At 29.0% G+C, this 25,713-nt stretch overlaps 2 protein-coding genes across 4 annotated transcripts in view; one reads left to right on the top strand and one right to left on the bottom strand.

Annotated features, from left to right (window-relative positions):
• Positions 1-363: 363 nt before the first annotated feature.
• Positions 364-19,204, top strand: LOC107443858 (myosin regulatory light chain 12A). Of its 2 annotated transcripts, none has more exons than XM_071188188.2 (8): positions 364-471; positions 5,420-5,662; positions 6,088-6,163; positions 9,074-9,175; positions 11,435-11,510; positions 13,323-13,371; positions 14,180-14,285; positions 19,100-19,204. In XM_071188188.2, the coding sequence occupies exons 1-8, from the start codon at positions 469-471 to the stop codon at positions 19,159-19,161; spliced, it is 717 nt and encodes a 238-aa protein (XP_071044289.1). In that variant the 5' UTR covers positions 364-468; the 3' UTR covers positions 19,162-19,204. The 2 variants fall into 2 exon arrangements, with proteins under 2 accessions (XP_071044289.1, XP_042897989.1); XM_043042055.3 differs by having other exon boundaries at positions 14,180-14,308.
• A 2,627-nt stretch (positions 19,205-21,831) lies between these two features.
• LOC107450568 (apolipophorins) overlaps positions 21,832-25,713 on the bottom strand; it is a 79,938-nt gene continuing 76,056 nt past the window's right edge. Inside the window, exons 33-35 of one of the 2 annotated variants that reach the window (XM_087156188.1) lie at positions 24,424-24,532; positions 23,229-23,554; positions 21,832-22,021 (exon numbers count right to left, since the gene is read on the bottom strand). In XM_087156188.1, coding sequence (XP_087012314.1) covers positions 21,989-22,021; positions 23,229-23,554; positions 24,424-24,532 — 468 coding nt within the window. In that variant the 3' untranslated portion in view covers positions 21,832-21,988. Of the gene's footprint in view, positions 22,022-22,122; positions 23,555-24,423; positions 24,533-25,713 lie in introns of those variants that run through there. The other variant, XM_087156187.1, reaches the window with a different exon arrangement.

The following is a 25,713-nucleotide window of genomic DNA, read 5'->3' as shown; positions in this document are numbered from 1 at the left end:
ATAATTTTATCATTCAAAAGACTTTTTTTTTTAATGAAATTTAATTATTTTTGAAACAAGCTTTTTCATTCACGTGAAGTCTCAACTTTCACCGACAGAAGTAATTTTAAAAGACTTATTTTTATGATAAAAATATTTGGCTCTTTTACCTGAGAATTTAACTCAGAGATCTTCATTAATTAAGAAAAAAAGGTGCTCGCCCTTCTCTTACTGAGCGCTTATTTGTGGTATAATGTAAACAAAATAAGATTTTTATTTTTAATTTCTGTAGTTGTCATTTGAAGCCTCAGCCCACAGGTTTCCAAATTTAGGTGAGTTTACACGAAACGGAAGTTACATTAAAAAAAAAACGTCCCAATTAATGAGGGAATATCTATTTAAGGTTTCAAACGGTAGCTGCCATTTCTACTTTATGCATTTGGATTAAATTTAATTTAGTGTGTGCTCCTATCTTTCTAGCTCTTTATTATGGTAAGTAATGTTCTCTTATTGATAGTGATTTTAAAATTGTTCCATGTTGTTAATGCAGCAAGGATTTTTCGTATTAATTTTTAAGTAATAACTTTAAATTAGGAACATTCATATTCTTCAAAAATTGTGGTTTAGGCGAAATATTTTTTTCTAGTGGAAGTAAACTCGAGTGGACATTTGTTAGAAAAACAGGATTTCTAGTTTGGAAGTGATAAAATATTTTTGCTGTTACGAATTGTATAAAACAAAATTTTTTGTCTTAGCATTACTACTATGTTTTTTAGTAGTAATAGTTTTTTAAGCACAATACTTTTTCGGCGAAACACGTTTTTCTAGTGGAAGTAAACTCGAGTAGAAATTTGTTAGAAAAACAGGATTTCTCGTTTAGAAATGATGAAATAATTTTGTTGTTACGAATACTATAAAACAAAATTTTTTGTCTTAACGTTACTAATATGTTTTAAATTTTTAAAGGCACGCACAAAATATATAATTCAAAAAAAATTTTTTTTTCTAGCCTGCAATTGTAATTTAATCGTTAATTTAATAAAAATCATTCTCGGAAAAAGTAAGCACTGACAGATATGAAATATTGTTAAATTGTCGATTATAAAGATATATAGATATAAAGATATTGAAGGGCGATATGTGATAGAGCTCAATTTTTCAAGAGGTGACATTTTCACAACACACACTTCCATAATATTGTTTCCTGAGAGTTACTTTACTTCTAGTATGTCATCCTCCTATTTTATTAAACAATTTACTATTAATGCCCAAACACAAATCTTGCAATGATGTAAAAAGTAGAAGTACATATATATACTTTTATGTTAGTGAAAATTACATCATCATGAAGGAATTATGCAAATTGAATCTAACTTACAGGGAATATAAAGTTATGCAACACACGCAAATGATTGGAATTATAAAGCGATTGTGCATGTATTACTATTGTATATGTGTATTTTTATCCCTATCAGTAAATATGCGCTGTATCCTTATCAGTAATTATGAGTGGATAAATTTCATTATTTTTGACAATTCTTTCATTGAAACTGTCTCTCAAGGAAAACGCTCAATATCTTAGCTTTTATTATGCTTGCTAAAAACTTCCTAAAACCTCTTCCGTGTAAGTTAGCTGCTATGCAAAATATTCAGGTTTAAGTTTTGTTACCACTAAAAAAAGGAAGTTAGGAGATTTTCTGGAGTTCTTACTATCAATGAACTTTTACTAAAATTAACTGAAATTAAATTTGAGTGTTTAACTAAAAATTAATTTTTTCAGTCCTTTATTCACTGATGGCAATTTAAAGCACTATTTTATGTTCCTAAAGTTAAAAAAATGTTATTAAATTACATTGGGGAATTTTCGTTGCATTTATACTAGTACTAGTTGATAATATAGAGGAGATCGCACAAGGGATAGAGTGTTCGCCTCCCAATAAGAGACTACAGGTACGAATCCCAGCGGTTTCTGGTTGATATGGATTCTGCTCCCGTCTCGCACCGACCACAATGCTGACTTAAAATATCATGGGTTAGAATCCCCTTTCCGACGAGTTAACAGTGGGAGGTTTTCGTGGTTTTCCTTTCCATGTAACGTGAAGGGGGATTAGTTCAATCAAAAAGTCCTCCACGAAGGCTAGTTTGTCTCAATGCTTGATAAAGGAGTTCCCTTGTCTTCTGGGTTTTGTTTTAAATTACAAGGCCATGAATTTGAGCACTGATAGTGCAAACTCAGAATTGGATCGGCTGTTCAACGCCAGTAAAAAAGTACTTGATCTTATCTAATTCAGGTGTGGGGATGCAAGTTTATGTTAGACTGAGTAAAATATAATATGACATGTGACAAGAGGGAGAAAGAGGGTATGATGAAGTGTGACAACGGAGAAAGGAGGCTCAAAAATATATTTAAAAATTACGTAACATTATTTGTGGACGACTCGAATTTGAAAAAAGTTTGACTTAGATTTTGAAATTTGTTCGTCATAAAAATAGTTCGCGTTATCAGTACAAGAATTCTTTTGATAAAAATCGTACCTACAGACATTTTCTATTATCTGTTTCTGTTATCTATTTGTATTTTCTTATCTTAAATTTCTATTATGAATATGAAATGTAAATTAATATATATTTCTTCTCGGTAAATGTTTTTATTTTGCGCTTCATGTTAAATTAAAAACTTCTATGCATCTTATAATAAATGCAACAAATTATATTCAAAAATAAAGTAAATTTATAAAGGAGGGGAAAAAATTATACTCCTGGAGAAATTCAAAACGTGTACTTACTTTTAGTGCTCTATTTTTTTTAAATAATTTTTTAAAATTTTTTTATAATTCTGTAGAAGTAAATAAAAAAATATTTAAAAGTAACTAACTATAAGGAGAGAGCTGTGATGGCTTAGGGGAAAGAACGTTCGCCTTTCAAGGAGGTGAAACGGGTTCGAATACCAGTGATGATCGGTCGATACGATTTCCGCCTCGTGCTTGCACCAAGCACAGTGCTGACGTAAAATATCCTCAGTGGTAGACAGATCATGGGTTAGAGTCCCCTTGCAGTCAGGATTGCCCCCTGCCTTGACAATTATAACGATATTTTGTTTTGATTTTAATTTTGTAAATTTCGAGCTGTTTACAGTCACCGGTATGCTTCTTTGTATTTTATTGGATTTTAAATTAATGTCACAAGGGGAAGGGGCTTCACCGGCCCTCTAGACAGCATTGTCAGTGACGAATCTGCATCTTTTTTTTTGGGGGGGGGGGTCTTATTTTTTCCGCATACCCTTTATAGGATGGAGTGGTTTAATTAATATCCTTATCAACACTGTAACAAAGCATTCAAATGAATTGAATGATCAGTTTTCTGACCTATCAGAAGGAAAATAAATGCTCCGTTCATTTTAAAAATAGAATTTTTTCCAAGGATAAGGAAATTCGAGTTCATTTTAAAAGATCATTCACGTTAAAAATATTTAAAAATATTATATCAGTATGCAAGTATTATATCCGTTTACAATTTGACCTGGAATTGGAAATTAGTTCACGTTAAAAGAAATTCACGTTAACGAGACTCTATTGAAAATGCTAATTATGGAATTACTGTGGTGCTTTCTCTATTTTTTCGAAAAATAATGAATAAATTAAATAAACTTTCGAATACTGCTGTGAAAAGATCATAATAGCAGCTGTTTTCTAAATGAATTTTTTTAGTTTTTCTTAATCTATTAAAAAAATTTTTTTTTTTCATGACATCAAAAAGCTTTAAATATAACACAGAGTTAAGTTGTATTGCAATTTATAATGCTCTTATTTGATTCTTCTATGCTACATGCGATGAATTTTTTTTTAATTTCCTTCAAAACTTGTTCCTCAATAACGGGAGGAGACTGTGTAATGTTATGGAGGCTGTATAAATATGACTGTAGGCTGTAATTGTTAATGCTCGACCACAATTTTCAAATTAAAAAAAAAAAATGTCTTAACGACTGTCAACTGCTAGACATTTGACAAAATATTTTAAAGAGTGGTAGACAATTGAAAATTAAAACTTTCTGAACAAGTGTTAATTTTGCATGTGTCAACAGGAACACAGTAGCGCTTTCACAAGAATATTTTGAACCATTTACATATAATGGTGTGAGAAATTAATTAATATCAAATTTACAAAATAAAAAATCATACATTAAAACATAAGCTTAGTTTAAGAAATTTCCCCCAAAGGCACTGAAAGTTGGCGGTTCCGTTAATTAAAACTTAGGCTTTAAAAAGGCACCGAGCACTATTTTTTTTCTTTGTTTTAATTTATCGTAACTCATAAAAATGTACGGATGCACACATTTTCCTGTTTTGGGGAAAATATTTTTCTAGGAGTTGCAAAGTTCATATTAATTATTGAAGCAATATCGTAGTCATAGTCTGAGATAGGCTTTTAAATCCCGATGGGGTCTTTTACATTTCCTTATTGAATTATCAATTCATGTGATAAGTTCATCATGATTTAGGATAAAAAGGAAAAAAAAAATTAAAGAAATTGAGATATCTTAGTATGCAGCAATACTTGCTAAAGGCATACATTTATACTAATATCTTACTTAAAAAGCTGGCTCAGTTGAAATAAGTGAGGTATAAATAAGTATACCTTATTTATTCTCTGTAGCTATAAGGTACTGTGTTAAATAGAAAAAGTGAAAATGTAAATTACTATTTTACAACACTTGAACACTTGAAACACTTCTATTACTAAAATGTTTTTTTCTTAAATATTTCTCAAGATATACTTAAAGAATAATTTTATAACTCCAGATCATGCGATTTCTCATACATATCAATGAAGTTCAAGACTTTTAGAGGTTTGAGGGACCAACAATAAATTACAAATGGGAAATAGTGTTTTTGAACACCCTATGCCAAAATATGTAGTAATAAATTTATAACTTGTAACAATAATTTTGGTCATTATGTGCAATAATGCAAAAAATTTTGTAAGCCTTACTTAAATATTTGTGGGGACATAAACATTTTTATAAAAACCTATTTTTTTTGTCTTACTCTTATTTGCAATAATTTTAAGAATATTCAATAAAATGAAAAATTTTTTTTTAGTAATTTAAAATAAATTACTAAAATTTTGCTTCAAAATTTGCAAAAAAAATTGCTGAAAACTGTGTAATATATAAATAATTAAAGTAATTCTTTTATGGTGCGTATGGGAGGAAAAATTTTTTTTTTCATTATAATTTTGTAGTGAATCTTATTTGGCAACTTATGAAAAAAAGACGATTTGAATATCTCCGATCCGATTTGATATTAAAAGAAAGAAAAAAATCAGATTCAAAAAAGAATTCTGTTTATATATGCATATATATAAAAAATGAATCATAGATCAAATGTTTACGCTTTCATTTTTTTTAAAAGTTTGTTTATACTTTCACATTAATCATTAGGGTGACGAAGAAAAAAAGGAAAAGAAGAAGAAGAGCAAAAAGAAGACTCAAGATGCTGATGCTACTCAAGAAGGAGAAAACGTAGTTCAAGAGGAAGAAGCACCACAAGAACCTCCTCCTCCAGAGATTCAAGTTCCAGTTCCAGTACCAGAAAAAAAAGCATCCACAAAAAGAAAAGCTCAAAGATGTGGTTCGAATATTTTTGCGATGTTTACGCAAAGGAAGGTGCAAGAATTCAAAGAGGTATCTTCCTGGAATAATTTTTTTTTATTTTTAAAAGATGTCTGAAAAGCATTTTTCACTTTTTCATGCGATTAAGATCTACTCTTTAGACTTATTTATTATTATTTTTTTGGAATTTTTATGGGATGTTTAATTTAAAAGTAAATGTCTTATCGCTTTTTTTTATATAATTATTCCCCCCCTCACCGCCTGAAGGTATGTTTTTGTGCCTTCCGCAAATAAATATGTTAATAATGCTAAACTATCAAGTGTTTCTAAAAGCTAATTTACTAATGAATTAACTACTAATTAGTTGATTTGCTATTTTAAAATTGGACTTCCTTCTTTTAAAAATTTTTCAATGCAGTGTTTTTGTAGCTTATTTATATTTTATCATAAAATATTTAAATACATGTACAAAGTAATTATTAAACGTATATTTACAGGCATTTCAACTTATTGATCAAGATAAGGACGGATTTATTTCGAAACATGATTTGAAGCTTACCTTCGAACTATTGGGTATGTATTCAGCGTGAACGTAATTCAATATATTGTCCACTAAAAATATTCCAATAGATGCGTTTTTTTTTAAAAAAAACTTTATCTTGTTTTTTCTCTTTTCTAAATGGTTCCAACTTACATATATACATATATATATATATATATTTATATATATATATATATATATATATATATATATATATATATATATATATATATATATATATATATATATATATATATATATATATATATATATATATATATATATATATATATATATATATATATAATAAAAAAATAAATACAAGAAAACACTAAGAAAATTAAGAAAACAATAAGTAACATTTATTGCGCTTAAGCTGCAAGTAAACAGCACTCATTAGATAAGTTCAAAATGAAGATTTCCAAGATTTTACTGTTTTATTGAGTGATATATACCCTGAGGAATTAATCTTACTTCGTAATCATGATGATAATATTAATTTCAATTTTTTGGATTTGGGTATTATGAAAGTTGAAAATATCTGCTTTGTTGATTTATACGATAAAAGAAATGATTTTAATTTTAATATTAATAAACTAGTTACTTGGAATTCTAATGTTTCTAGGAGCATCTATTTAAATACCACTTTTAATGAAATGAACAGAATTAAAAGAATATGTAGTAATATTTATTTATCCAAAATACAAATCGATAAACTCTTTCAAAATCTGATAAAAAACAATGGATACCCAACTAATGTAATAAAATTTTATATAAAATCATTGAATTAATCGTATATTTTGGTGGATATATTTTCTAAACATTTTTTTGTTAATTTTTATGATTTTCCCATGTGCAAATCCATTTCAGGCCAAAATTCATTGCCAAAATTATTTACTAAATAATTTCTTTGTTAATTTATGTAATTTTTCCATGTGCAAATCCATTTCGGGCAAATCCGTGGCTATAATTATGTACTAAAATTTTTTCTTTGTTAATCTTTCCATGTGCAAATCCATTTCGGGCAAATCCGTGGTTAGAATTATTTACTAAAAATTCCTTTGCTAAATAATTTCCCTTGTTAATGTATACAGTTTTTCCATGTGCAAATCCATTTCGGGCAAATCCGTGGATAAATTGTTTGCTAAAAATTTCTTTATTAATTTATACAATTCCATGTGCAAATCCATTTCGGGCAAATCCGTGGTTAAAATTATCTGCTAAAATTTTTTCTTTGTTAATTTTTCCATGTGCAAATCCATTTCGGGCAAATCCGTGTTAAAAATTATCTATTAAAATTTTTTCTTTGATAATTTAAATAATTTTTCTATGTACTAATCCATATCGTGCAAATCCGCGGCTAAAATTATTTACAAAGCAGGCAATTTATGTTTCTCTTTTCTATTTTATATTTTTTCTTAAATAAACATCTATCTTCTAAAACTATTTATGATCAATTTTTAAAATTATCCAGTATAATATTACCTTGTGCACATCCATTTCGGGCCCATCCTTGGTAACTAACAAATCAAAACTCAGAATAACAAATCACTTCAGCAGTGCAGTAAGAACGACACTTTAGAACCCTTTTGTTACACTCAATTTGCGCTTTTGTTTTCATCTTTTGTTTTCATATTTTGTAATCTGGCAATCTTTCTGCGAAAACATTTTTAAATCATTCTTGAAAAATAACTGTCCAAGTAAGTTGTTATGATTTTGCTACTCGCTTTATAGTCCCCCCTTTTTAATGTTTTTTATTTTATTTTTTCTTTTTATTTTATTTTATTATCTGTTTTTACATGTTATATTTACTTTTTATGATATATTTTTACGTTGTTATTTAATAAAAATTTTTTTGAGTGCTCCTCACACTATTGTATTAATATATTTTGCTTTGGCTTTATTGATACAATATCAGAAAGCACTCTGTTTTGCGGATATAATCGTGTGGGCTGAAGAAAAGATTATATCTTTTTTTTCCGGCTTTTTTTCCGGTTTTTTAATTAACATTTCACTTTTTTTTTTTTTTTTTTTTTTTTTTTTTTTTAAAATAAAATATTGTTTGTTGTTTTTTTTTTACTTATTATTTCCCACCCCCTTTTTTTCATATGTCTATAATTTTTCTTTGTTTTATTCTTCATTTTGAACTTATATATATATATATATATATATATATATATATATATATATATACCCTCCAACTTATGAGGACTTTGAAAATAATTCTTTCTAGTGGTAGCGAACCAAAGTAGAAATTTTTAAAGCAAATGGATCTCTCATAAAACTTTTATCAGAACTTAAGAATCTAGCCATATGGCATGCACTTTTATAAGTAATAGTGGGCAAGTTATGCTAAAATTAATTTTTTTTGAATATTAAGATATTAAGACATAATTTTGCTACCGTCTGAAAAGAAGATTTCTGAAACTACGGAAATTCCGTAGCAGTTGGAGGGTATGTATATATATATATATAAATTAGTAGTAAGGAAGGCAACATTAGAAACGTCGAAACTATATAGCTTGATTAAACTTGAATGGGTTTCTAATTATTGCATTTGATTTGCTTTATCATACTTTCGGCAACCACCGGGTTCTTATTAGTTATTATTTATATTTCGATAAAGTTTTTCTCTCACTTAAATATTAATTTCCAATACCTAATGTGCATACTTTTTTAACCTCTTTATCTGTAAAGATTTTAGAAACAAATACTAAAGCTGGTAATTACTAGCCCTGGGTAATTACATGGCACCTTGTGCAGTACATAATTTAAAAGGAAATATTGTTTCAAATAATATATTTTGATTAGATTAATATATTAATTTAATTTTATAATTCTAATGTATGCTTCAAAGCAATTTGGTTTGGCCCAGATGTTATAGTTTTAGAGAAATTATAATGAAATATCATAACTTTTAATGAACCTCTGTTATTTTTTAGGCCGAGAAGTTGACGATGAAGATTTGACTTCAATGCTTGCTGAAGCACCAGGACCTTTAAACTTTACAATGTTTCTCACTATCTTTGGCGAACGGATATCAGGCAAATATTTATTTCATTCAATAATAAGGACTTGAAATATTTAACTCTGAGTAATAGGAGTTTGAAATATATGATTTTGAAATTTATGATTTCAAATAATATTACATTAGGGGATATTATTTTGAGGACCAGCAATTTTGAAATAATTTTAGAGGACTGAAATATTCATATTAGAATACTTTCTTAATTATAGTGTTATTGAAAAAGGTGTTATTTAAAAAGTGTTATTTAACTTCCTATAGTTTGTCTATAGTAAGAACTCCTCTCGCCACGAAGTCTGAGGCCATCTGCTGTTTTGGAAACAATAAATAGCACATTTCAAAGAGGGAAGCTTCTTTCTTCGTTGATTCTCTTTATCTCACCGGCTCAAGCCAAAACCTGTCTTAAATGACTTGAAATAGTTAAACCTAGTTACCATAGTTACCACCACTGCTCCAGATGAATGGCTGGGGAAGTTCTATACATGGACAAACTATACTCTCAGTTTGATTCATGTAAATTATGTATGAGTAGATGGGACACTATTTCTAAAAGCATCAAGCTCGATTTTTAATATTGTGTCAACAGATTTGCCATGTTCTGTACATTAGGACATTCTGTTGTACATTAGGACATTGCAATCTCTTAAAACATTTACTGCTAAAAGAGAAACTGCTTCTGTAGAGTTGATAAAGAAGGGTTTTCCTATTTTTGTCCAATCTGTACGTTAGAGTAAGCTGCATTCATACAATAATAATCACTGTCTCACTGAGTTAGGGTTGCAGACAATATTTTCGACTTACATGTAGCAATTAATTTGGAACGTGGGAGTATAATTTTAATTGTCTCTTCTCAGTCAATTAACGCAATAAATTATGCACTTAGTAATTTTATATAAGTAATTTAATACGAATGTAGTTGTATTCTATATTATACTTACTTAATATTTATTATTTAAGTTTTTCAATATTAAGTTTCTTTCTTTTATTTAACTTGACTAATACTGATTTTTAAGACGCTGAAAATTTCTTTTAACGTAAATTACTAAGAAAGAAATATCTTTTTCAAAAATATAAAAGTAGACACATGTATAACAATTAATTACCATTTTAAAAATGCTCATTGCAAAATTGTAGTGGAGTAATTTTGTCAGAAAAATTCCATGGCAATTCTACAACACCAAGCACTATATTTCTCATGGTCTGACTAGGTTTTGAATCTGATTCTCACCTTGTCGAAAAATTAATGAACAAAAGATAATGTCAATTAGAGATAATAACAAGCTTTTAGTTTATATTTAACTTTAACTATCAGTGACTAAAAGTAAATTTAACTTTGCGTTTGCACCATTGGCAGATGAGTTGGGTCCAGATGAAAGAGACCTATTAAGAATCCTATGAACTACTTTAACCCTTTAGCGCAGATGGGACACCAATGCATATATTTTTTCTGATGCTCTATATTTATAGTTTATAGTCGCTCTGTAATTTGGTCACAATGAAGGAGATCTCTTATGAATTGTATTAATTACTTTATTCCTTTGGCTTAATTGGGACACGGAATTATATTTTTCTCTAGCTCTCTGAATATATATATATATATATATATATATATATATATATATATATATATATATATATATATAAATATATATATATATATATATATATATAGTGCATTGTGGTAGCGTAGTTTGATCCCGATATAAATATTTTTTTTGAAGCTTTAATTACTGGTAAAAATACATTTTGGTATTCTTTACTATAAGAATCAATCTAATATATGCTAAATGAAATCTATTAGATTATTGGAGTTGTATTTGTACAAAAATATAAAATCCAAAAGAAATGTAGTGTGAATTTTTTTTCATTCTATATAATAAATTATCATTAATTGATTTTGCACATTAAAAATTTCAATGATGAATTACTGTTTCTCTTAAATCTAAATAGCCGCAAATAAGATCAAATTTGAGAAATTACTGTTAAGGTTTATCTATAACGCAGAAAGGGTCCCATGATATATTTCATAACCATTAATTATTAAAAGGCTAAATATAATATGTTTCACTAGTTTTGAACTAAATTAATACAAAATAATCAAAAAATTAAGAAAAATATTTTATAATGAAAACTCTACATCAAAGAGTTAAGCCCTTGAATAAAAACTTAAAAATAATAAAGCCAAGAATTCTATGATATACTTCTTTGTGAGATGATTCTTTGACAAGTAAGTAATATTATTTATTTAGCATTATTTATAGTTACTTTTATTTACTAGGTACCGATGAAGAAGATGTCATTATGTCAGCCTTTTCTATTTTTGACGAAGGCGATGGAAAAATGAAAGAGGAAGTGTGAGTAAATGTCATGAAATGATAAGATCAAGATAACATTCAGTTTACATTACACGATAAGTTAATTTTTGATAAGAGGCTGTTTTTTAAATTATTTTAATTTTAATTTTGATAAATAGAGAGAAAAATAAGGAAAAAAATAACAAACCTCTTAAAGAAGTCTGTATTACCAACTTACAAAAATATTTTTATTTTTAAGTTGATGTGATACAAAAATGTTTAACTACATGTCTAAAAATTAACTCGTTCCTTCTGCAATTAAAATATAAGAAATAATACAAATTGTTTATACCTATTTTATTCAGACTGTCGCTACTTCCTACATTTTGAGGATCTAAAATCTGAATCAGTTGAAAAAAGGTATATTCATGAAGAAAATGGAAGTGTTCGTGATTTCTTAACTTGAGAAAATCACCGGTGCTATTTAATTCGCATAATAAAGAGTAGGTCCTCAAAACATTAAGATTGAGTCCTTGTACGTGAAAATCCGATCTGTAGATCAAAAGGTATCTAAGGGTAAATTTTTAATTTTTTGCACCATTCAACAATGAACATGAACATGATACTTACAAGAGACTTAAAATCTGTAATCTGTGCGGAGAAATTTTTATAAAAATTAACTATAAATAGCCATTATAATTAATATTATTAATAATTTAAGAAAGTTTTTTATAATTAATTATTAGTAATTTAAGAAAAAGTGCGCGCAACTCTTGCAATATTCTTTTTTGTAAAAGTGAAATACAGAGAAAAGAGCGCCGGTATTTGTCAAAAAAATGGAAGCTTGGACAACACTTTCAGACAGCAAATATGAAAAGATTCTTCACAAAAATTGAGGGACTACACAACTCCCCACACAGTCCTGGGGCACGGGACAATTATATTCTTGTTATATAAAAATTATAAGCAAAATTATATTCTTGTTCATATTCCTGATTATTATTAATTATATTCCTGAAAACTTATATTCTTGTTTATATTCCTGATTATAATGAATTATATTCCTGAAAAATTATATTCTTGCTACATAAAACTTTTTCTAAATCTTTTGTTTCGTTTAATTTGTTTGAATTTTTCTATAGTTATATAGCAATAAAACGAAGAGAAAATAAATTTTTTTTTTTCATAAAAATGTCCACATACTCCATGAATATTAAAGCTAGATACACGACAATTTTGCGCAATTATTGCATTTGATAACCGAAGTAACTTATGCAAGTTATAAGCTTATCTCTATAATTTTTATCATTGGGGGCTCAAACACATTCCTTTTTTATCGTAATTTAATGCCGGTCCCTTAAATCACTAAAAACTTTAATCTTTTATAGATATGTATCAGAAATCGCATGTCCTAAACACTTCTAAAGTTTTGAAATAATTCTCTAAGTATTTCCTGAGAAATATGAAACAATGAGTTAGTATAGAAGTATAATCATAATTTTGCCCAACCCCTGTATCTTTAAACATTTTTCAGTACCCCGAGGAAGATCAGCCACACATCTTATTGCAAGGCATACCAATACTGAGATGTGACTTTTTTGTAAAATTATATTTTTCTTAGATTTTTGAAGTCGCAGCTGTTTTAGTGCTTAATGAAAAAGTTTCTCCTTTAAACTTCTTCATTTTTAATACTTTTCACAATTTACAAAATATTATTCCCTTCCTTTAAAATTTTTAATTTTTTGCAACCTTGCAAATAACGGTTTTACTGTGATACAGCCAGTATAGTAGTTTCTCATATTTTACTACCTCATATAAAGGGGAATACTTATGTAGATGCCAATTTTAAGTTCTATTTCTCATACTTTTCAGATTAAAAAGCACATTACGCAAGAGAGGAGACAAATTTACGGAAGAAGAAGTAAGTTTTATTTTTAGTATCAGTTTATATACTAAATTTTAAACACTGTACTCTCGAGTCGTACAAGATTTAAATATTGTCACTGGGAAGTGTAAAATTTTTTTCTTTAAGAAAAAACATACAACTTAAAGATTGTGGGAAAATTTCTGCAATATTGTGCTTTGTGAAAACTTCCGAATAGTAGAACATTTTGTGCTTTGGAACAATTTTATTTGAGTCAATTTAATGCCACTAACAAAGATTTCGTTTCTTTTAAGGCAATAAATTAAGAAAGGGAAACATTTAAAAAACATTAAGAAAGGGAAACATTTAAGATTGCAATTCTCACAATAATGATCAAGGTTAAAATATTAAGAAGCGAAAAATGACCTAGATACTATAAAAAAAAATAAAAAACTGATGAAATTAAAAAAAAAACTTTATTTGCAGTTTTATTATAACTCTAAAATGTTTTCTGCAATTTTTCTTAAATCGAAATAGCATGCTTGTCAACTTTTACGGTAGCTGAAAAATAATTCACGAACTGGGAGTGAAACAACAATTAAAGTTAGAAATATTTTCTGAAAGTTTAACTATTTAAACATACAAGAGAAAATTAAGCTAACAAATAGATCATATCCACTTGTTTTTTTTTATTACCGATTTTTCGTGGTAGGTAGAAATCTTTTTTGAAGCTCTAAACTAAAGATTTAACACGTCAAAACGCTATAATGTTGCTACCTCTAAGAAAGAAATTTCTCAATGGCCGTACAAGATGGCATGTAATTGGTCAATTTTCATTGATATTTTATGATTTTATTTATTTTAGGCCGACATATGTTTAAAAGAAGCTCCTGTAGATAGAGAAGGATACATTAGTATAAGAAGATTTACAAGAGTTCTCACAAAAGGCGATGATGATGATGATACTGATGGTGGTTAAAATCTGTTTAATAAAGTAAATGTGTTAACATCTTCTAACACGAGCATTAAATGCTGGACTAATTTACAAGTATAACTCATTTGATAATTTTCTTTTAAATGAGATTTTCCAAGTTGCAAGATTAAATATTTTGTTGAGTTTCGTAATACTTGCTTAGCTTTTATGTTAGAATTAAAAGTTAAATGCTAAACATAAACGTATTTTGCAAAATAGACATCACAATTTTAAAATTAATGCATTAAAAATTATAAAAATAAAACAAGCTTAATTAAATAGGGATCGTAACGAAACCCCTGTATAATATTTTTTTACATTAAGTTTTTGGATATGAATCTTTTCTCCGTAATCAAATAATTAATCCCTAAAAATTGACTTTTTGTAATGAGGCTCTAAACAATTTATTTTTATATGCGTTTTGTTAAACTGAAATATTTTAGCAAATTGGAATTTATTACGCATTTTCTATGTGACTATACACCCAAAGACTATATCTATATTTTTAACTTTCGAACGGCTTGAGTTATAGTGGTGTTTAGGTGTTTATATAAAGTAAAGTGACTACGAGCTGCAATGTGGCGTGCTGTTTAACACGCCATATGTTGCAAATGGTGTTTTTATTTTGAAAATGGGGAAAGATAGGGCAAACATAGAACTCAATGGTGCAGAGTATCACCGATTTACACACTAGATTGTGCTAGAGGGGAAAATCGCTTAAATTGTTTCATGAAGTCCTAGTTTGGAAAATCGCAAACAAACGCGTGTTTTAAATTTTTCTTTTCTTCTTTGCATTAATTCAAACAAGGTTTCTAAATCGATGATGTTCTAACACTTTGAAATTATCTTTTTAATTTTATTAAAGCCACAGTATTCCATGTGGTGCTGGGAGAGATCTGACTTTGTAGCTCATAGCCACTTTACTATACTTTGATGCCACTATTATAACCTTAGTTGAAGCTTTTCGAAAGTTATTAGACTTGATTTGCTGTGGAGTAGGATTCCTACACTGAGTGTCCCGTAATTATTGGGACAAACTTCTAGGGAAAGTAGAGGACACTACAAGGATTCAAAATTGGATAGCAACTCATGGTTGGGAGAGTTATTAAAAAGTAGTATACAGGAAACAAAGAGACACGAGATAGAAATTATCTGTGATATTTATTTGTCAAAGACATTACATGTGCTGCAATTGATAATATGGGAAAATGTTACAAAAGATGTTCAAAGTTTCCACCATTGCTCGCAATGCATGCATCACACCGTCGAGCCATGGATTGGTGAACTCGTTCAAATACACCCGGATTTTGTTGGATATCCGCAACAGCAAAAGCGATTCTAACACCCAGATTCATTTAGGAATCCACAGGCATTGCGTACGCAAAACTTTTCAGTGTACTCCAAATAAAGAAATCCATGCTGCTTAAACCAGGAGAGTGTGGTGGCCAGAACTGGTTCACCAGGCCTAATCCATTTTATAAACAACACTAACCTAGCGGCAAATGGCGATGTTTCCGACAATGGGTTGCTATGCAAATCTGAATCTTTGTGATATAATATTTAAATCTGAATCGTTGTCACCTTCTTTAACTCCGTTACCATTGCAAATCTGAATCTTTGTTACCTTCTTTAACTCCGTCACCTTTGCAAATCTGAATCTTTGTTACCTCCCTATAAAGTATATTCCAATAATTCTAGGACACTCTGTATGTAGCATACTATTTTTATTTTTTGGTTAAATTTTAAAATGGATGTTAAACTGCGAGCGATGCAAAATATTTAATATACTGGAATATTATTCTGTTTACTGTCTATAATTTTCAATTAAGATTTTAAAGAAACATTTGAGATGCCTGGAATCCTTCATTGATGATTTATTTTTCTGTTGTAAATTTTTTGAACAGGTTTATGATTTGAGTTTTTGATACTTAGGCAGACTTACTTTATTGTTTTTTAAACTAATGAGTCAATTAAATTAGTTAATCAATTGAGTCATGAGTTAATCAATTGAGTCATTAGTAATCAATGAGTTAATCAATTGTTTCCATATTCAGCAGCTGATTTTGAGAAAGTAAAAAAATCACTTGGATAAGAAAAGGGTATGTAACTTTCATTTTCAGTGTTAAAACTGATATTACACAATGGTGACTAATAAATAATACTATTAAATGAAAATAATTTTAAATAATAATAATAACGTTTAACACTTTTAAAATATTAACTTGTTAGCTTGCATATAATAAACTGTTCATAATAAGCGTACTTATTTACTAATTGAATAAATAAACGTTTCAACAATAATCAATACTTATTGTCATAATTAACTATTAAAGCACGAAAAATTGACAGAATTTTTGTCGTGATACTGAAAAATATAACGGAAAGTAATTGAGTATGGTTAAGAACACTAAATTAAGAATTATATTCCTTTTGTTATTTTCTTTCTCAAGTTTAAGAAAAATAATGCCTTAATGCCTTTTTAAATTGTCGTAATAGAAAATGCTTAAATTTTTTAAATTAAGTTGTTAAAAATTATGTATGCAATTTTTATTTTTATTCGTAAAAATAATGCGTGTTCAGAGCACGTGATTAATGTTCGATGTTAAAAATAATATTCATATTCACAAAAATTTAATAAATAAGCAGACAAACAAACAAATAAATAAATAAATAAGAAATATAATTTTTAATATTTCCCAAAGATAATTTTTTAATACTTTTTCGATACATTAGAATTAAGTGTAACCATTTTTGACATCATGACATTATTTTAAAAATCAGTTTATGATATAGCTGTCAAGATCTTTGTCACGATGTCAGATAAAGGTTGTTTTTCGAAGGCTCCGTCTTAATATGAAATGATGCTTTTTTGCGAATAATATACTATTTTTATAACTGCTGTGAGTTTACAACAGTTACTCATGGCTGTTAGGTCAAGTTTAGGTCTCTGTCAACGCTTATTTTGAAAATAGCGCAAAACGTCATTATTGAGAAAAGCCACAGTTTTGTGAAAACGAAAGCGCTTGCGGTCTAATTTGTTAATATTTAAAAACTAACTCGAATGCTGCATTACCTGAGCTCATAGAAATTTGCAGAAACTGAGAATAAGGCAAAGTTTTTGATAATTTTCATCTAGGGTGGAAAAATGTCGCCAAATTGGCGATTTTAAGAAAAGTTGTTAAAATATTTATATTGTTTGTTTTAAGCTGTTGTTTGCTTAGTTTGCTGTTGCCCAGATAATTCTTTACGGCAAGATTATATATATAGTTTAAAATCATCGCATTGTTTCAAGTGTAAGGCACTTAAACTATGTATTTTTTTATTTTTCTTGAAGACAGACCATCGAAAAACAACGTTAAGGGGATTAATTGCTACGAGAAATTTATAAAACAGTTAAAAAGCGTAATTGATTGATTGATATCAATTGGTTATAATATAAAGAAATTAAGAAATTTTAGGTGAAAAAAAATGACTATAATGATAAGTTAAAAATTAACGATTAGTAGAAAACAACTATATTAAAATGCATCTTATAAAATGAGGAACATTTTTTTTCAATTTGCAAAAATATGTAGTTTGAAAAACGTGACATTTTATTAAAAAGAAAAATAGCGATTGTTCAAACGCATTTTCAGTATTGCAGATATCTGAAACCATTGCAACTTTAAACCACCAATCTATAAACTTGTTTCAAAACGGATCCTTAGAACAAGTAAAATGAAACAGTAATAAAGTAAATATTTGAAATTGCAAAAATTGACTTGTATAAAACTACTCCTCTTGATTTTTCAAGGAAAAAAAGAAAGTAATTGTGGAGGATTTTTATAGGGGTTATGCAGTGTTTTTAAAATGAAAAGTAGTTGCTCGCATATGACATCTTCGAGTCGAGCGATTTATATAATATATGACCTTAAGCCAACACTTGCATACCTGAAAACTCTTCCGGATTTCCCGACAGACTTTATTTTTATATTCATTCTGGTAACAAAATTTATGAATTGCACATTTTGTTATTGTTCAACTTAATACGATAAAAAATAATTTTGATTTTTTGTATATATATATATATATAGAACTTATATTAAATTTGAAATCCACACACTAGAATTCAAGTATTTGTATAAATACAACAAAAGTGGCCTGCTAACTACTATGATTTTTGCAAGTTATTTTATAGAGTGGCAGACTTTTTTAAACTGAAGCTTTCAGAATGTTTAGCAATCTTGCCAACATTTTAAATGCCTCATCTCCCGGATAGAGCCGGAATAAAGTGAACATTTATCTGTAGTGGTGTGGAAAATAAGTTTAAATGAATACTTTAAAACATAAACTTAGCTTCCACTAGAGTAAAGTTTTACAAAAAGCGTTGAAAGTAGTCAGCCCTGGAATAAGTCTTGAATAAGTTGGGTTTTTCGAAAAAATTTTCTTTTTAAAAAACGTAAAATAAAACTGAAATAATTTCGCCGTTAATTTTCAAAAATATGTCAGAACATAGAGATTGTTTATAAACACAATACGCTTTCATAAATATATTTTTACAAGACTCACATGCAATGTGCGAAAATTGGCATAAACCGTGTCCTTAAGGTTTTAATTAGTTGCGGTAATCTCTGTACTTCAGATCTCTAAAATATATCACAGATATACCAAGTCATGAAGCAATTCACTACTTTTTATTTTAAAAAGGCACTGATCTATTATATCGGGACAACTAAGACTTTTAGACTTATTAGTTGCTTTTACTACTGTTGTTATAATTATTTTATGTGTTTTGTCTGTATTGTACTTTTTTAATGTAATTTATTTTTTTAGATCGAGAAGGCGCTATACTGAGGAACACTAGAGCTGCCGGCTGTACTCATACTCATCATTAGTTATGATTTTTTTTGTGAAAAATAAAAATGTTCCTCGCATTGAGTTGTATTCACATTATTTAAACATATTCCCAAACATACCATTTTTCACACTTTGTAGAAAAATTTCTTCCAGAGGTAGCTTATTAACATAGTGAAATATGCAAAAAGTAAAATTACCATTAAAAGGTCCAAAGTATGGACCTTTCTCCTGACCAAGCCATTTAATTCATTTTTTCCTGATTATGGCTGCTTCCTATATTTTTGGGGGTCAGAAATCCAAATTCGTCGGAAAAAAAGTTTGTTTATTCAGAAAAAGCGCGTTTTTGCATCGAACTTCACAACTTAAAATATCGTCTGCACAAATTAATTAGCATATTTGAGATCATCCTCTCAAAAAATTAATATTGAGTCCTAGAGAGTGAAGATCCAATTATTTCATCAAAAGTCACTCAGGATAGTCCGTTTTTTATTTTGCGCATTGTATAAAATACAGTGAAACCTCTCAGGAGCGACCAGTCTCGGTTCTACAGTTCAATGGTCGTTATTGGAGGTTGGTCACTCTTAGAAGTTACCTCCATTGACTTCAAAATATTATCATTTCAAAGTGCATCATTTTTCGTAAAGGATTTTAATTTTAGTCATTGTCATTTTCTTAGTGCGGAAATGGCACCAGTGTTGGGGCCATGAAAACTGGATTTAATAAATATAATTTAGCGTCAATAGAAATGATCTATATGGATATACACCGAAGAGCCATTACATTATGACCCCCTGCTAATAGCATGTAGGACCACCTTTAGCCCTCTAAACTGCTAGCTCCCGCCATGGCATTGATTCCACAATTTGCTGATAGGTAGTCTGAGGTATCTGGTACCAAGCGCTCACCAACTGATCCTGCAATTCCCTCACATTGCGAGGGGGTAGCGTGGCAGCGCGGATTTGGTTTCCGAACTAGGACCACAAATGCTCTATTGGATTAAGGTTAGGTGAATTTGGGGGCCAAGACATGACTTGAAGGTCACTGGAATGTTTCTCTACGATTCGACCCTCATGACATGGTGCATTATCCTGTTGGTAAATACCATCCTCCGCAGGAAAAACTGTTGCCATGAATGGGTGAACCTGGTCTGCAACTATGTTCAAGTAGCTTACAAACGTCAGGGATTGTTCTATGAGGATTATGGGTCTTAATGCGCCCCATGAAAACATTGTTCCTGGGTGAGAAACCATGAAAACCTGGGCGAGCCCATTGTTATAGATAGAGGGTGGTCATAATGCAATGTCTCTTCGGTGTATATCTCCTAGTGGTGATGAACTGAAGAAGAAATTTTAAAAACAAGCTTAATTTTAATAATCCTTTTATAAATACACAAGTGGGCGACCTTTGTGCTAAATTCTTTCTGTTGCACTGATGAAGGTTGCCCTTTGAGCATCCGAAACAGCTGTCTGTATTTTATAAATATTTTAGTGCCCTTTAACGTTGTTTGCCTAAAACCCTTTATAGCTTAAACTTTTTCGAGACGGGCGAGTCATAAATGTATTCGTACGGAATCAGAATCAGATAGTAAAAAATAAAAAGTGGTAGCTTAAGTTTGGGCACAGCTATTTTGACTGACCTATTCTTGCTTTCACTTTAAATCTAATACATCCAATCCTTGTGTGTTAAAAGTGTAACTATACAATTTTTAATTCAAACTAAGTAGTGGTGAGTTAAATAAAGCAAATTATTATTACCCCGCCCACAAATAAACTGCAATAAATAATATTTAGGCTACCAGTTTTATTCTTTTTAAACTGATTATCGACACCCTGAGAATGCATATATGACTCGCCCGTCTTGAAGAGGTTAATGGCAGGGCATAAAAGGGGTGTGTACTTGAAAAATACATGTGCGCAAGAAGTAGTAGCACATACCACTTGTATATCCAATCAGAATTTGAAATTGATTTAAATAAATATTAAGATAAAAATTGTTGGACAAAACTTTAAAATGATAAATCAAAATGGAAAAACGCTAAAAGCAGCTAAATTCAAATTTGTTTTATGCAAACAATTTAAGTAAAAAGTCAGAAACCAAAACTAAGCAAAACGAAATTTCAAAGATATGTATGTTAGCAAAAATAGCACTTCATCAGGGGACACACAGTCTACTTACACACTGGAGCCTTTTCGTAGTCAGTGGTTAAACCAAAAGCTGACTGTTAGAGGCAATATTTAAATTTTTGAGGTATTGCATTTTCTTATTTAGTTTTTCCATTATGGGGACTCAGGACACAGTCTGCTTTGGGTTTAAATACTTACTACAGAAAGGTTAACCAAGTCAGTGGTTAAACCAAAAGCTGACTGCGTGAGGCAATATCTGAATTTTCGAGGTATTGCATTTTCTTATTTAGTTCTTCCATTATGGGTCATCGGGACACAGTCTGCTTTTGGTTTAACCACTTACTACAGAAAGGCTCCAGTGTGTTAGCAGACAGTGTGTCCCTGGATGAAGTGCTGTTTTTGCTAACAGACATATCTTTAAAATTTCGTTTTGCTTATTTTTGGTTTCTAACTTTTAATTTAAATTGTATACTATTTGTATATTAATAGGTTAAATTACTTGTTGATTCCCGTTCATCTTAAAAACTTCTATATCATGTATAAAAGTACTCTGTGTCAAATGCAACAAATAAAGATGTGTCATTGTTTTCTTTTAAAAGCTCTTTATTAAAATTTGATCTAATTCTAACACAAAAAGGACATATTGTAACAAAATAGATATCGTGGTCTACTTTTTACCAGTCAACCCAAATACTGAAAGCCCCTCACATGACAATAATGCATGTCGACTCAGAATCAAACATCAGAAATACTTGACGTCTGTAGTGAGGTACAGCTAAAAATAAAAAAAAATAAGAAATAGAATATCAGCATTGAAATCAAAAGCTGATTAAGAAATCGAAAAAAATCTGTAATTATTTTAATGACTTTTTAAAAAAAAAAAATCATGGGTTTTCTTTGAGTATTAGGGTTGACATTGTTAGAATAGTTTAAGTTAAAGTATTTGATACATTTTTTTTCATGAAGTAATTTACAAATAAGAATTCGAAAAAAAATGAATGAACCATGAAATGATCGAAGTATTTCCTCGTGATTTAATTATAGTGATATTTTTTATGAAATTTAAAAACAATTTGGCCTTCTAATGAGTAGAGTGCAGTAAAAGGTTTTCAAAACTAAATGCAATTTATTTTAAACATATTTTTGCTTAATTACATTCCTTACGTTTTAATCCATTTAAAAAAAATTATAAAATCTGAGAGTTGAATACTTTTAAATTAAAGCTTTTTAACACTTAATAATTCAAAATCAACTAAATAATATTTCAGTCATGCATTAAATGTCAAATCAGTTCGGTTGATTACTATAGAAATTATAATTTTAAGCAAAATTTAAAAAAAAAATTCATGCTAGGAGTTAACTAAAATATGAGAATAGAATAAAATTAGACATGATTATTAATACTTGTGTATTGGCAGAAATTAACTATTTATTGCATGATATTTAGTTATATACTCCCTATGAGTTTACAATTTCACTGCATCTGTATAAAACAATAAATGCAGTAGATTTTTTATCATGTTTTTAGTACTTCTTTCAAATTCAAACTCTTACGCAAATTTTCAATCTTATACGATGCTTTGAAATATTTCAGAGCATGTTTTAAATTCTAATTAAAAATAATTATTGCAATTGAAAAGATCAACTCAATCAAATAATTTAAAAATATTTATGAATAAAATTTTAGTTAAATTGTCACGATGATTAATAACTTGTTTTTGAAACTTTTATAAATTATGCATTCGTCCAACTATTAAAAAAGTTTTCCTATTTTTTTTTGATAGATTCTGAAATTTTCCTCCTTATGACAATATGACCTAAGAATGTTTTTAAATGTTAAAGTTAAAACCATTCTTAGTAGTGTACTGTGAAAGATACTTTTCGAATTTAATATAATGCACTACTAGTACAACTTAAATGAGGTGACGTATATAGGACAGAAAGACTTCAACAGTTCTGGGAAGTGCACAAGATCTACATACAGAATATGGTAGCCTTGGTCTTTTGGTTTCACAAGGTTGGCATACAGTATTAGGGATGTGGTCCCTGGTTGATGAACAGTCACACCATTGGCACTTGAAACTTTGGACGGCTTTGATAAACTTTCTTGAAAATACACTTCGCCAGTTTTTAGCGTCACTTGTTCCTTTACTGAGAGGATAAGTTGAAAAGAAACTTCCTCCAACGTCCTGAGAAAGTGCAATGCAAAGATCTTTTGGAATGCTAACTTGAGATCTTAATGCCGGTTCGCCAACAAGTTCTCGTTGAGTTACGTCTTTGGAATGATAGACTGTATCTGGGTCGACCCCTGAAAAAATAATCAAAAAGATATTATGAAATCGAAATGAAACAACTTCAATGTAAATACTTGCAGTTGTAAATACTTGTTACTTTTTACTCCAAGAAAACCAGTAAAACACGTTTGACGTATATGCACTTCAGACTAAATCTCTATTGCTTTGTGTATGACGTGAACACTCATTGTGTAAAATATAAAATTATAATTGACTATCGAAATTCGATATTTCATGAAAATTCAATAAGCATATTATTTGTTGATATATTTCTTTTATATTACAAAACAGGGTCCGGGATAGCCTGGTCGGTAGGGAGCTTGGCCTATGTCCGAGAGTTCGTGGGTTCGAACCCCGTCGGCCGGAGACTCCCCGTGTAGTAAAGTGACTGATGCACGTTAAATCTGTCGAGTCCTCCATGTTCCCATAGCAAATCAATACCTCTGGGGGTCCTGGATTGGAGATATATCGTTCTCTGATTCAGGTCAAAATTACGATCTGTGGATGTATGAATGGTTCCGCCCTATAAACGGGTGTGACGCATGGGGTGGGACAAAGGATGCGATTACTATTTTTAAATATGAACTATTCCTAATTATTTACTTTATTTTGGGTTAAAAAAAGCAGCGCTCTACAAATGCGTCATAACTGTTCAAAAAAATCTTGAATGTAAGTGTTTCGTAAAAATTATATTAGGAACATTTGCCCTGCGTCCATACCGCTATCAAAAATTGTAAAAATAATTCAAAATTTTACTTTTGTTCATTTTTCAAGTAAAATATGTTTTTTTTTTCATAAGTAAAAACCATAATTTTAAGTTTTATAAACAAAAAACTTTATTTTTGTTTTTAAATTTATAAAAAGGAAATTGGGAAACCATTACCTATTATGTCTTTTTCTTTGCTTTTGCGAATTGAAATTTCAGCACTATGAACTACATGCAAACTTATTCCTCTTTCAAGCAAAATTTGTTGAACAACAGGATATTGTAACTGAAAAAAAAATGTAAACACATCAGGAATAAAAGTACTAATCACTACTAGTACAATATTACATCTAATTAAATTTGAGAAATCCAATATTATAAATCAGAACTTAATTTTTCTTATTTTTTAAGTAGTAAAAAATAGTAAATTTTAGAATAAGAAAGCTTTAATTTTTATAGCTTCATTAAATGAAATTTTTGCTTTGTCTATTTAAAAAGCCTATTGTGAATAAATTCAAAATTAATATATATACTATCAACAAACAACACTGGAAAACATTTATATTGTTGCATTTATATTAGTACCTGATCTTGCTGAATTCAAGTATGGGGATATCAAATCTGAGGTTAGTTTTTTTCGGAAAACTACAGATTTCCCTTAAAAAATGGTAATTTTAGTTTATCGCAATATATTTTCTAGATTCCTTAATGAAATTGCTGCATTGCCAATTTTTAAACTCTATTGAGAATAAATTTAAAATTAATACATATGCTATCAACAAATCACTTTGGGGAGCGAATTTTTTGTTGCATATATAAAAGTACCTGATCTTACATAATTCAGGGGAGGGAAAATCAAGTCTGAAATTAGTTGTTTTTAGGAAAGCTACAGGTTTAATGTCATTTTCAATTTTGTTTATTTTAAGTCTCAATGTTTATAAAGAACGTAATATACTTGTTACTTTATTTTTTGTCTGAATGACTAGTTTATGAAACACATACAGTTTTATATGCATACATATATATTTGTCACATCCTTTTAAAATAACACTTAAGACAGACGCATATGATCTTAACGTATCGTAACAAAAACTGAAATGTATTTTCGCTTTCTAGTGTTCCTTTCAGTGAATTAAAAAAAAATCCAGACGAAGAATATAACAACTGCAGCTCATAGAAAGAAACAGATTGCAGCAACGTAAAAATATCTAAGATACATTCAAAAAATCTCATGCAACAGAAACACCTGAATATAATAACTGTAGCTCATAGAAAGAAACTTATTGCAGCGACGTAAAAATATCTAAGATACGTTCAATAAATCTCTTGCAGCAGAAACAGAAATAGATTTTTCACACAGTGTTTTCTTCAAAAAATAAATTTGTAGTTTTAAACCATATTCTCAAATTGTTTTTGCACAACAAATATATTTTAGCCGTTGTTTAAATAGTGCGATTAAGTGTAGTT

The sequence above is a fragment of the Parasteatoda tepidariorum genome, chromosome 12 (genome assembly GCF_982258835.1).
Source record: "Parasteatoda tepidariorum strain Cologne lab strain chromosome 12, Ptep-v5.0, whole genome shotgun sequence".
NCBI lineage: Eukaryota > Metazoa > Arthropoda > Arachnida > Araneae > Theridiidae > Parasteatoda > Parasteatoda tepidariorum.
The sequence above is the reverse complement of the archived record's forward strand: the minus strand, read 5'-3'. Positions and strand labels throughout refer to the sequence as shown.